General features: G+C 40.6%; 1 protein-coding gene across 2 annotated transcripts in view; it reads left to right on the top strand.

Annotated features, from left to right (window-relative positions):
* Positions 1 to 12,075, top strand: part of KREMEN1 (kringle containing transmembrane protein 1) — a 73,058-nt gene that overhangs the window by 44,699 nt on the left and 16,284 nt on the right. For both annotated transcript variants that reach the window (XM_043558024.1, XM_043558023.1), the window contains exons 4-5: positions 370 to 494; positions 8,576 to 8,729. In XM_043558024.1, the coding sequence (XP_043413959.1) occupies positions 370 to 494; positions 8,576 to 8,729 (279 nt within the window). The remainder of the gene's footprint in view (positions 1 to 369; positions 495 to 8,575; positions 8,730 to 12,075) is intronic.

Here is a 12,075-nt window from a genome sequence, read left to right as displayed (position 1 = left end):
AACAAGGGGAGGCACAAGACAGGATGAAGGGCTTCCAAGGGCTTTTCCTGCCCTCCGGTGACTCCGAAACATAATTTGCCTATTGTAACTTCTCTATTTTGAGGAAATTGCTCTTAGTTCTCTTCAGTACTCAGTGGGTTAGTTAAAGGTGGACCCGGGCCTCACACACTCTTCACAGGAAAACAGAAACGTGGCATTTGCCAGATTACACTAAGACTTCCATTTTTAAAGCCTGTTGCTTATTATTTATTTGTACCTTAGGAGTAGAAACGTTAGCTGAGATGAAAGTACCTGGCACAAATCTCTCTTCCTTCTTTGTGTTTCACAGCCAGATGTTGTGAAATTCTTTTGCTTTTCTTTTTTCTCCAGTGCCTGGAAACCTTGGCTGCTACAAGGATCATGGGAACCCACCTCCTCTAACTGGCGCCAGTAAAACGTCTAACAAACTTACCATACAAACCTGCATCAGCTTTTGTCGGAGTCAGAGGTTCAAGGTAATGGCTTTATGGCTGTATATCTATAGAAAAGCATGAAAATATAAATGCATTCTGCTGAGATAACTTAAAAATATATATACTTTAAAAAAAAAAGTATCAAGCCGTATGACTACTTTTCTGCCAAGGAAGAGCTGGAGGAGGAATGGGGCTTGGCATTCAGGAGCGTGAAGTAGCATACTTGTCTAAAGATGCGGAGAGAAAAGAGAGGAAAATCTCAATATTTGCATCCTTATTTGACCTCTGACAGAATTATGTATTTCCTTGTGCCCTTGAATGTTATGAGCAGGGACATCTCTGGCTCCACGGGGGTTCTGGGAATAGGCCAAGGTAGTGGTTATTTCCTTGCTATGTTATGGGCCCTTGCCTGGACAAAATATTTTCTTTTCTTTCTGTCCTTTCCTCTATCGAAAATTCACTCCTTAGCTATTAAGGTTCAATAATGCTATTGTTTGCTATATCTTTCCTTCCTTCTTTCCTTTTTCTTTCTTTTCTTTTGTCCTTCATTAATAATTCAGTGAAAAAGCCATTCATCAGGTCCAAGCAAGGAGAGTAGCCTGGCAAGGTCAGGGCTTTTGTGAGGCAGGTGGCTTAGAAAGGCAATTGGCCTAACATGATGGAGTGATTGGTTGCTTACAAAAGGATTGAGCATACAAGTTAACATATTGAAGATAATGGGAGCCAGGTTCCTCACTATTGGCAAAGGGAGCCAGGGAAAACCAAAATAAAGCCTAGACTGTCAGATGGGGATTGAAGTTATTAGTATATATTTTATGGTTTTGATATATAGAGAGAGAGCTATGGAAATAAATATAAACATGTTAGTAGGTCTGTGTGTGTATGTATATACATATATATTCCTTATCTCTGTCCACTGAGAGGACCTCAAACAGTGACACAGTGATAGCACAGAGCACACTTAGTCCTCAGATCTTGGTTTCTAGATATTGTTCTCCATTACATCAAAACTAGGACTCCTTGGGGTGCCTGGGTGCCTCAGTCAGTTAAGTGTCTGACTCTTGATTTTGGCTCAGGTCATGATCCCAGGGTCATCAGATCGAGCCCCATGTCAGGCTCCTGTGCTGAGCATGGAACCTGCTTAAGATTCTTTATTGCTCTCTCTCTCTCTCTCTCTCTCTCTCTCTCTCTCTCTCTCCCCCTCCCTCTAAACAACAACAACAACAAAACAAAAAATAAATTAAAAAAAGAACTAGGGTTGCTTGGAGAAAATTGCTAATTCTAGAGCTGATCCTGAGAAAGTGCAAGAGGGGTCTGAAGCATGTTGTACAAGAAAGTAAGGAGGGGCCTCTGGGTGGCTCAGTTGGTTAAGCATCCAAATTCAGCTCAGATCATGATCTCATGGTTCATGAGTTCAAGTCCCACCTTGGGCCCTCTGCTGTCAGTGCAGAGCCCACTTCAGATCCTCAGTCCACCTCTCTCTCTCTGGCCCTCCACTGCGCGCGCGCGCTCTCTCTCTCTCTCTCTCTCTCTCTCTCTCTCAAAAATAAAAATAAAAGAAAAAAAAAAGTAAGGAGTTATAGGGCTAGTCAAAAGGTCACAGAAACCAACTGGAAGGGTCTCCATGGTCCAAATCTAACATACATTGAGCTTCAAAACAAACAATTATAATAATAAATATACCTCATGGAATAAAATAAGAATCCACAAATCCACACTGATATACATAAGTAAACAAATGAGGAGAAGAAAGGCATTTTCTTATAGGAGAATGGCAGCTAAGAAATGTAGATTATATGACAGAATTAGAAAATTCTCCATTTGGCAACCGTCATAGTAATAATTAATTCAGAGAACAAATATCAGGGTTTGCAGATATCCCATGACTTTATCTACTACTGGGTGAAAGTTGCATGAGGAACAGGGTATTTACATAGCCTCAAAGATTGCCCCACGAAATACTCTAAAGGGAAAAGAAGTAATTCTGCTGTGCAGAGAACTGGCATATACTCCTTACTCAAGTGATCAAAGTTAGTATCGCCAGTTATAGGGAAACTAAACATTCTATCCCACCTGACCTATCAAGAGCATAACATCACTTTGGTGATATTTCTGCCCAAAATTCATAATATGAATCTAATCATGATGAAACGTTAGGCAAATCTGAAACAAGGGACATTCTGCAAGGTGCCTAGCCTCTATTCTTCAAAACTGTCAAAGTCACAACGGTCAAAAAAGGACTGACAAACTGTTCTTAATGGGAGCATTAAACTAAAGAGACCTGACAACTAAGTACCTCTGTGACCCTGGATTAGATCCTTTTCTACAAAGGATATGATTCAGGCAGTTGCCGACTTGAATGTAGATTTCTAAGTAAAAGTGATAAGGAAGTTCTTTGTATTATTATAACTTTTCTGTAGGTTTGAAACTATTCCAGAATAAAAATACAGCCAAAGTACTTGAGAAAACACAACACCCATTAATGATAAAAGTCATCAGCAAACTAGGAATAGAATGGAACTTCCTCAACTGATTAAGAGCAGCTATCGAGAAATCTATAGCTAACATTACATTCAGTGGTGAAAGGTTTATTAAATGCTTTCTACTTAATAAAATCAGGAAAAAATAGCGATGCCCATACTCACCTCTTTTTTTTTGTTTTTCTTTTTTCTTTTTTAATGCTTATTTATTTTTGAGAGAGCACAAGAGCACAGGGGAGGGGCAGAAAAGGAGTGCGGGGACAGAGGATCCAAAGTGGTCTCTGTGCTGACAGCAGAGAACCCAATGCAGGGCTTGAACTCATGAACCATGAGATCATGACCTGACCTGAAGTCAGACGCTTAACTGAGCCACCCAGGTGCCCGCCCCCCATACATCTTCTTTTTAACACAGTACTGGAGATCCTTGCCAATGAAATAAAGCAAGAAAAAGAAAAAGCATGTAGGTTGGAAAGGAGGAAATAATTTTTTTTTTAATTTATGGACAACATGATCATGTATGTAGACAATTATACATAAGAGCTATTACAAATAATAAGTAAAGTTATCCAGGTTGCACATTACAAGGACATATACAAAATTCAGTTGCATTTCTATGTATCAGCAGTGAACAATTGGAAAATAAAAATTTTAAATTCCATTTACAATAGCATAAATAACTTCAGAATTAACAAATGATATTAAAGACCTATATACCAAATACTACATAATATTGCAAGAGTAAATTAAAGAAGACATAAATAAATATAAATACAGACATTGTTCATGGATTAGAAGACTCAATATTGTTAAAATGTCAATTTTTCCCAGATCTATAGATTCAATGCAATCCCAATCAAAATCATAGTGGTTTTTTTTTTGTTTGTTTTTTTTGTTTTTTAGGAGCGCCTGGGTGGCTCAGTTGGTTAAGCGTCCAACTTTGGCTCAGGTCATGATCTCACAGTTTGTGAGTTTGAGCCCCATGTCAGGCTCTGTGCTGACAGCTCAGAGCCTGGAGCCTGCTTTGGATTCTGTGTCTCCCTCTCTCTCTGCCCCTCCTGCTTGCACTCTGTCTGTCTGTCTGTCTCTCTCTCAAAAAGAAATAAACATTAAAAAAAATTAAAATTATAGTTTTTTTTTAATTTGTTAAGCTGATCTTAAAATTACATGGAAAGGCAGAGTACATAGAATAACTAAAATAATTTTTAAAAAGGTCAACTTTTAAGGCCTAATCCTGCCTGATCTTAAGACTTTCTAGAAAGCTATAGTAATGAAGAGAGTAGTATTGGCATGAGAATAGTTATATAGATCAGGAGTTAGCAGACAGTGGTATGTAGACCAAATTCTACTACCTACCTACTTTTGTAAATAAAGTTTAATGAAACATAGCCACGCCCATTGTCTATGCCTGTTTTCATGCTACAATAGCAAAGTTAAGTAGTTGAGAAAAAACTGTCTGGCCCTCAAAGCCAGAAATGTTTGCTATCTGACTTTTTATGAAAGAAAAAGGTTTTCAACTCCTGCTATAGGTATCAGTGAAACCAAATAGAGTCCAGAAATAGACTTGCACTTACATGAACAGTTGATTTTCAACAGAGATAAAGGATGGTCTTTCAACAAATAGTTCTGGAGGGGTGCCTGGGTGGCTCAGTCGGTTAAGCATCTGACTCTTGATTTCGGCTCAGATCATGACCTCACCATTGTGAGACTGAGCCTCATGTCGGGCTCTGCCCTGGGCATGGAGACTGCTTAAGATTCTCTCTCTCTCTCTCTCTCTCTCTCTCTCTCTCTCTCTCTCCCCCTCCCCCACTTGCATGCATCTGCTGTCTTGCTCTCAAAAAAAAAAAAAAAAAGTTCTGGAGAAAAACAGGAGCTCTTCATGAAGAAAAATGAACCTCTATGTTCAGATCATACCGAAGACCAAAGTTAACTTTAAATTATACTACTGAGAAAAGAGCTATGGTACTAGCATAAGGATGGATATATAGACCAATGGAATTGAAGTTAAAGTCCAGAAATAAGCCCACACATTTATTTATGGTCAGTTGAGTTTTTAAAGGGTGCCAAGATCATTCGATGGGAAAGAATAATCTTGTCAACACATAGTGTTGGGACAATTGGATAGCCACATGGAAAAGAATGAACCTCACTCTCTATATAAAAATTAACTAAAAATGAGCCAAAGACCTAAATGTAACTAGATCTAGCTTTAGAAGGAGCTCTTGGGGGTGTCTGGGTGACTTAGTCAGTTGAGCGTCCAACTTGATTTTGGCTTAGGTCATGTCATGATCTCAGGGTCATGGGATCGAGCCCTGCGTCAGGCTGCACTGGGCGTAGAGCCTATCTGGGATTCTCTCTTTCTCGTTCTGCTCCTCTCCCCTGCTCACACTCTCTCTCTCTAATTAAAAAATAAATAAAAAATAATAGAAGGAACTCTTAGAAGGAAACATAAGTATAAATATTCATGACTTTAGTATTAGGCAATGGTTTTTTAGTTATGATAACAAAAGCACAGGCAACCAAAGAAAAAGTAAATTGGACTTCATCAAAATTTACAACTTTTGTGTGTCAGGAACACTACTGACACTATTAAGAAAATGAAAAAACAACTTACAGAATGGGAGAAAATATTTGTGAATCATTTATCTGAATAAGGATTTAATGTCCAAAGTATGTAAAGGTCTCTAAGTTGACAATAAAAGGACAACTCAATTAAAAAATAGGCAAATGATTTAAATAGACATTTCTCTATAGAATACATACAAATGGCCAAGAAGCACATGAAAATGTGCTCATATCATTAGTCTTTAGGGAAATGCAAATCAAAAGCATAATGAAATAATACATCACACAAGAAATAACCTTGAATGGTTGTAGTTAAAAAAAAATTTTTTTTGAGGACAAAAACAAGCATTGGTGAGGATGTGGAGAAATTGGAACCCTCATACATTGCTGGTGGAAATGTAAAATAGTACAGCTGCTATGGAAAACAGTTTGGCAGTTTCTCAAAAAGTTAAACATAGGGGCGCCTGGGTGGCGCAGTCGGTTGAGCGTCCGACTTCAGCCAGGTCACGATCTCGCGGTCCGTGAGTTCGAGCCCCGCGTCAGGCTCTGGGCTGATGGCTCGGAGCCTGGAGCCTGTTTCCGATTCTGTGTCTCCCTCTCTCTGTGCCCCTACCCCGTTCATGCTCTGTCTCTCTCTGTCCCAAAAATAAATAAAAACATTAAAAAAAAAATTTTTTTTTAAAAAGTTAAACATAACCTCATAACCCAGCAATTCCTCTCCTATGCGTAAACCCAAGAGAATTGAAAACATAAGTTCACACAAAACCTTGTACATGAGTGTTCACAGCAGCATTATTATAAACTCAGTGTCCATTAACTGATGAACAGATGAATAAACTGTGGTATATCCATACTGTGGAATACTACTCAGCAACAAAAAGAAGATACAGTAAGATATACTGATACAACAATATCGATGAACTGCTAAAACGCTATGCTAATTAAGAGAAGTTAAACACGAAAGACTACATGCTCAACTCAAGATGGATCTTAGGTCTAATTAAAATGTAAAATGATAAAACTTGAGGAAACGAGGGGAGAAAATGTTCATGACCAGGGTTTACCTGGATTTAGGCAGAAAGTTCTTAGGTGTGACAGCAAAAGCATGATCCATAAAAGAAAAAAATGGGTAAATTTTACTTTGGACTTCACTGAAATTAAAAATGTTTTGCTCTGTGAAAGACATTTTTAAAAGCATGAAAAGATAAGCCATAGCCTGGAAGAAAATATTTGCAAATCATATATACAGCAAAGGACTTATATGCAGAATGCATACACAAACTCTAAAAACTCATAGTAAAAAAAAACAACCCAATTTTTAAAAATGGGCAAAAGACTTGAACAGATACTTCACCAAAGATGATATAGAAATGGCAAATAAGCACATGAAAAGACATCCAACATCATCAACCACTAGGGTAATGCGGAAGAAACCCACTACACATCTATTAGAATGGCTAAAATAAAATATACTGACAATAACATGTGTTGACAAGGATATGGGGTAACTAAGACTCATACATTGTTGTTGCAAATGTAAAATGATACAATCTCTCTGGAAAACATTTTGGTAGTTTCTTATAAACATACACTTACCATATAACCCAGGATCCCTATTCCTAGGTATTTACTCTGGAGAAATGAAAGTTTACGCTCACATAAAACTATATACAAATGTTTATAGCAACTCAATCCATAATCATGAAAGACTAGAAACAACCCAATGGATTAACAAACAGCAGTATATTGGGGCGCCTGGGTGGCGCAGTCGGTTAAGCGTCCGACTTCAGCCAGGTCACGATCTCGCAGTCCGGGAGTTCGAGCCCCACGTCAGGCTCTGGGCTGATGGCTCAGAGCCTGGAGCCTGTTTCCGATTCTGTGTCTCCCTCTCTCTCTGCCCCTCCCCCGTTCATGCTCTGTCTCTCTCTGTCCCAAATAAATAAATAAACGTTGAAAAAAAAATTTTTTTTTTAAAAAAAACAAACAGCAGTATATCTATGCACTGGACTACTTACTACTCAGCCGTAAAAAGGAGTGAACTACTGATACATGTGTCAGTTTGGATGAATCTCAAAGACGTTGTGCTGAGTGGAAAGCCAGTCTCAAAAGGTTACATACTATATGATTCTATTTATGTGATATCTTAGTCCATTCTGGCTGCGGTACCAAACTTACCATAGACTGGGTAAACAAACATTTGTTTCTCATAGTTCTGGAGGCTAGAAGTAAAAGACCAAGCTTGTTGGCAGATTTGGTGTTTGGTGAGATATTGTCTCCCGGTTCGGAGGTGGCCGTCTTCTTGCTGTGTCTTCACATGGCAGAAGGGCCTTGGGAACTCTGTGGGGTCTCTTTTATAAGAGCACTAATCCCATTCATGAGGGTCTGTGCTCTCATGACCCAATCACCTACCAAAGGCCCTACCTCCAACTACTATCATAGTGGGAGTTAGGATTTCAACATAAGACTTTTGGAGGGACATAAACATTCAGTCTTAGAGTGCAATATTCTTGAAAAAGCAAAACCATAGTAACAGCAAACTCGTAGGTAGCTGCCAAGGTTTGTTTATAGGAAGGAGAACTATAAAGTGGCAGGTTCAGGATAGGAAAGTTATTGGGGGTGGTGTGCCTGTTCTGTATCCTGATTGGTGTGATTGCACAGATCTATACATGGGTTAAAATTTACAGAACTACATACCATATAAATAGTTTTACCATATGGTAATAAATAAAATGAAAAGTTTTAATGGGGCCTGTAATGACTTTGCGGGGGAGAGTAGTCAGAAAGCACCTACCACCTGGCACATAGTAAACATTCAATAAAATGTTTAGCTGCTATTATTAATGTTTCAAGTTTGTGGGATTCCCCCCACACACACACTGCCCTAAAACTCACTTAAAAACCGTAGAGATACAAGCATTAAAAGGGATGCTCGCCAAAGGGGAAACATAATTGTATACAGTATGTAATGAGTACTGAGGGAATGGAGTGAGGGAGGAGCCAGAGGGTGAGCCTGGGGGCTTCCTCAGGCCGCCTGACACCCCAGGCTGACATTTACCGAGTGCTGTTTCTCTGCTGTGGCAGTTTGCTGGGATGGAGTCAGGCTATGCTTGCTTCTGTGGAAACAATCCTGATTACTGGAAGTACGGGGAGGCAGCCAGCACCGAGTGCAACAGCGTCTGCTTCGGGGATCACACCCAGCCCTGTGGCGGTGATGGCAGGATCATCCTCTTTGATAGTGAGTATGCCCTGTGCCCGTTGCTGCCCAAGATACAGGAACCCTTGTGCCAGAGGAACCACCTGCCCAGCCTCCCTCCCCCCCTTCCATTCATTCATTTTTTCACTGACATGGCAATACTTATTAAGCGCCTCCTGCAGGCCAGGCCCTGACCAGACCCTGGGGATACGACACTGACCAGGAAGACTCAGCCCCTGCCCTCTAGAAGGGAGGACAGACATTTAACAGTAATTGATTACGGTCGCGCCATGTGCTTGGAAGAGACGAGGCCTATCGTGGGGTACTTCGGCAACCTAGAAAAGATGACCTTTGCCATGTAATGTAGACACCGGTGTAGCTGTTCAGTATCAGCCTTAAGGTCCTCTTATTTAATTGTTTGGTTTCCAAGCCCTTTAATGTCTTCCTTGGCATTTGGGATCTTATTGTGATGCAGCCGAGAAGAGAACATATGCTTCAAGTTGTCTCTCCAGGGCTGATACTGAGTGTGCCCTGACCGGCCTCCTCTCTGACCCGCCACATCTGTGAGATGCTGGCTGGGGGTAGGGTGTGCTATGGATGGGGTATAGATCTGGGGCCTTGACCTCTCCTGCACCTTATTCTAACCTCTGGGCTACCTGATCCCTCATCACAACCCCCCGCATCCACTCGGTGGTAATGAGACTTTGTGAGAGCTAGAGTACCAATGTCGCTCCAGATTTTAAATGGTAGAAGACAGACTCTCACAAGTGAGGCAGACAAAAGGAAAGGCTTGAGGTCACTAAGATACACTATAGAGTCTATGGTGTCTTTGTTAGGCGTGAGGCTTGAGTGGATGTACTCCTACCATCTCAACCCGAAGAGCAACTCAGCTTTAAGCAGAAATGTCATGTGGTGTATTCGTTTCCTAGGGCTGCTATGACAAATGATCACAACTCAGGAGGATTCAAACAACAGAAATTTATTCTCTCATAGTTTGGGAGGCTAGAAGTTCAAAAGCAAGGTTTTGTCAGGGTCATGCTCCAGGGAAGACTTCCTCTGCCTCTTCCAAGCTTCTGGTCACTGTTGGCGGTCCTTGGCATTCCTTGGTTTGTAGCTGCATCACTGTAATCTCTACATCCTCCTTCACATGGCCATTTTCTCTCTGTCTGTCCGTGCCTCTCCGTCTCTCTGTATCTCCTCATAAGGGCGCTAGTCATTGGATTTAGGGCCCACTGTCATCTAGTGTGGCCTTATTTAACTTGATTACATATGTAGAGACCCTTTTTCCAAATGAGGGCACATTCATAGTTACCAGGCATGGTAGGACACAATCCAGCTACTACATATGGTGTATGTATGTACATATGGGGTGTAAAGCCACCCCAAGTTTATAACTGAGCCTTTCACAGGTTATAGCTTAGATATTGTCAGAAGTGTGTGCTTGGGCAGAGGACGAGAGAAAGATTGGCAAGCGGAACTCATGTGGTCAACTGTTGGTCTTTTTGGTTGAGTGTGCCTGCTGGAGACTGCCAGTGGCTCCCTATACCTCCTGTTATGTCAAGACAAATATGGGGCACCTGGGTGGCTCAGTCGGTTGAGTCCAACTGTGGCCCAGGTCATAATCTCACGATTCATGAGTTCAAGCCCCGCACTGGGCTCTCTGCTGTCAGCGCAGAGCCCATTTCAGATCCTCTGCCCCTCTCCCTCCCACTCTCTCTCTCTCAAAAGTAAACAAACAAACAAACAAACAAAAAAGACAAATACTCAGTTTAGTACCCCTGTTAAAGCTAAAGACTGAAACTTGGCTAATGTTTAAGAATGGTTGGCGAATAATCTGTTCTGCACATCTATTTAGGTTTTCACTACCAAAGTCCATTACTATAAAATTCTCTGCTTTGACACCCTAGCCCAGGAGAGTATGCTTACTGAGCTTACAAATTGCCTGGCCTACTCTTAAGTGACAAAAGAAAGGAAATAAACACTGAGTACGTAGAGTGGGTGTTAAGGCTTTACATAAATTATAAATTTACATAAATTAGGTCCTTCTGGCAGCCGTCTAAGAAAGGCATTATTACCATCACTCTCTCTTTACAGAAGAGAGTTCTAGGACATGGAAAGGGTAAATATCTTGCCAGGACTTACACCACCAGCAAGCCGTAGGATTACACAGTAAACAGAAAGAAAGCAGGGTATGTGGGTTTGCTACCTGTTTTTCTATTTTAAACAGAATATGTGTTAATTTTTTTTTACCGGAGAATAGATGGTGGTGAGCATATGGAGAAATTGGAACACACATTCCTTGCTGGTGGAAATGTTAAATGGTGCAGCTGCTGTGGAAAACAGTCTGGCAGTTCCTCAAACGTGAAGCAGAATTACCTTATGACCCAGCAATTCCACTCCTACATATATACCCAAGGGAGTTGAAAACATATGTTCACACAAAAACTACTCCCTGAGTGTTCATGGCAACACTGTTCACAATAGCCCCAAAGTGGCACCAACCCAAACGTCCATCAGCAGAAGAGTGGCTCAACAAAGTATGCTATATCCACATAATGGAATATTATTCAGCCACAAAAAGGAATGAATTACTGATACGTGCTATACTGTGAATGAACCTTGAAAACATTGTGCTAAGTGAAAGAAACCACACTTGTTGGGCCACATATTTTATGATTCCACTTATAGGCAAATCCATACAGACAGAAGACAGATTAGTGGTCACCAAGGGAGGAGAGGGGAGGGATGGGAAGTGACCACTTAGTGAATATAGGTTTTCTTGTCGGGGTGATGAAAAATGTTCTGGAATTAGATAATATCAGTGGCTATACAATACTGTGAATATTATACCACTGAATTGTACACTTTAAAATTGTTTGGGGCGCCTGGGTGGCTCAGTCGGTTAAGTGTCCGACTTCAGCCCAGGTCATGATCTCACAGTTAGTGAGTTCGAGCCCCGTGTCAGGCTCTGTGCTGACAGCTCGGAGCCTGGAGCCTGCTTGGGATTCTGTGTCTCCCTCTCTCTGCTCCTCCCCCGCTCATGCTTGCACCCTGTCTCTGTCAAAAATAAACTTAAAAAAATTTTTTTTTTAAATAAAATAAAATTGTTAAAATGGTGGATTATATATAAATTAAAAAACAGAATATTTTTACATGGTAATATTTCATTTCGCACATTTTGATTGGGTGTCTGCTGTGTGACAGAATTACGTTTTCTTTAGTACAGTGCCTGTACTGGATGTGTCAAATGGAAATAATGTGACTTAAAGTCAGTCAGGTACCAAGTATCATCTTTGGTACTGGAAATATATCTGGGAGATAGAGCTGGGTCTCACACAAAGGTGCAGTGAGATGAATTAATTATAATGAAAATAATGGCTGTCTCTTG

Source organism: Prionailurus bengalensis, chromosome D3 (assembly GCF_016509475.1).
Source record: "Prionailurus bengalensis isolate Pbe53 chromosome D3, Fcat_Pben_1.1_paternal_pri, whole genome shotgun sequence".
Classification (NCBI taxonomy): Eukaryota; Metazoa; Chordata; class Mammalia; order Carnivora; family Felidae; genus Prionailurus; species Prionailurus bengalensis.
Note: the sequence above shows the minus strand (reverse complement) of the source record. Positions and strands in the feature narration are given on the sequence as shown.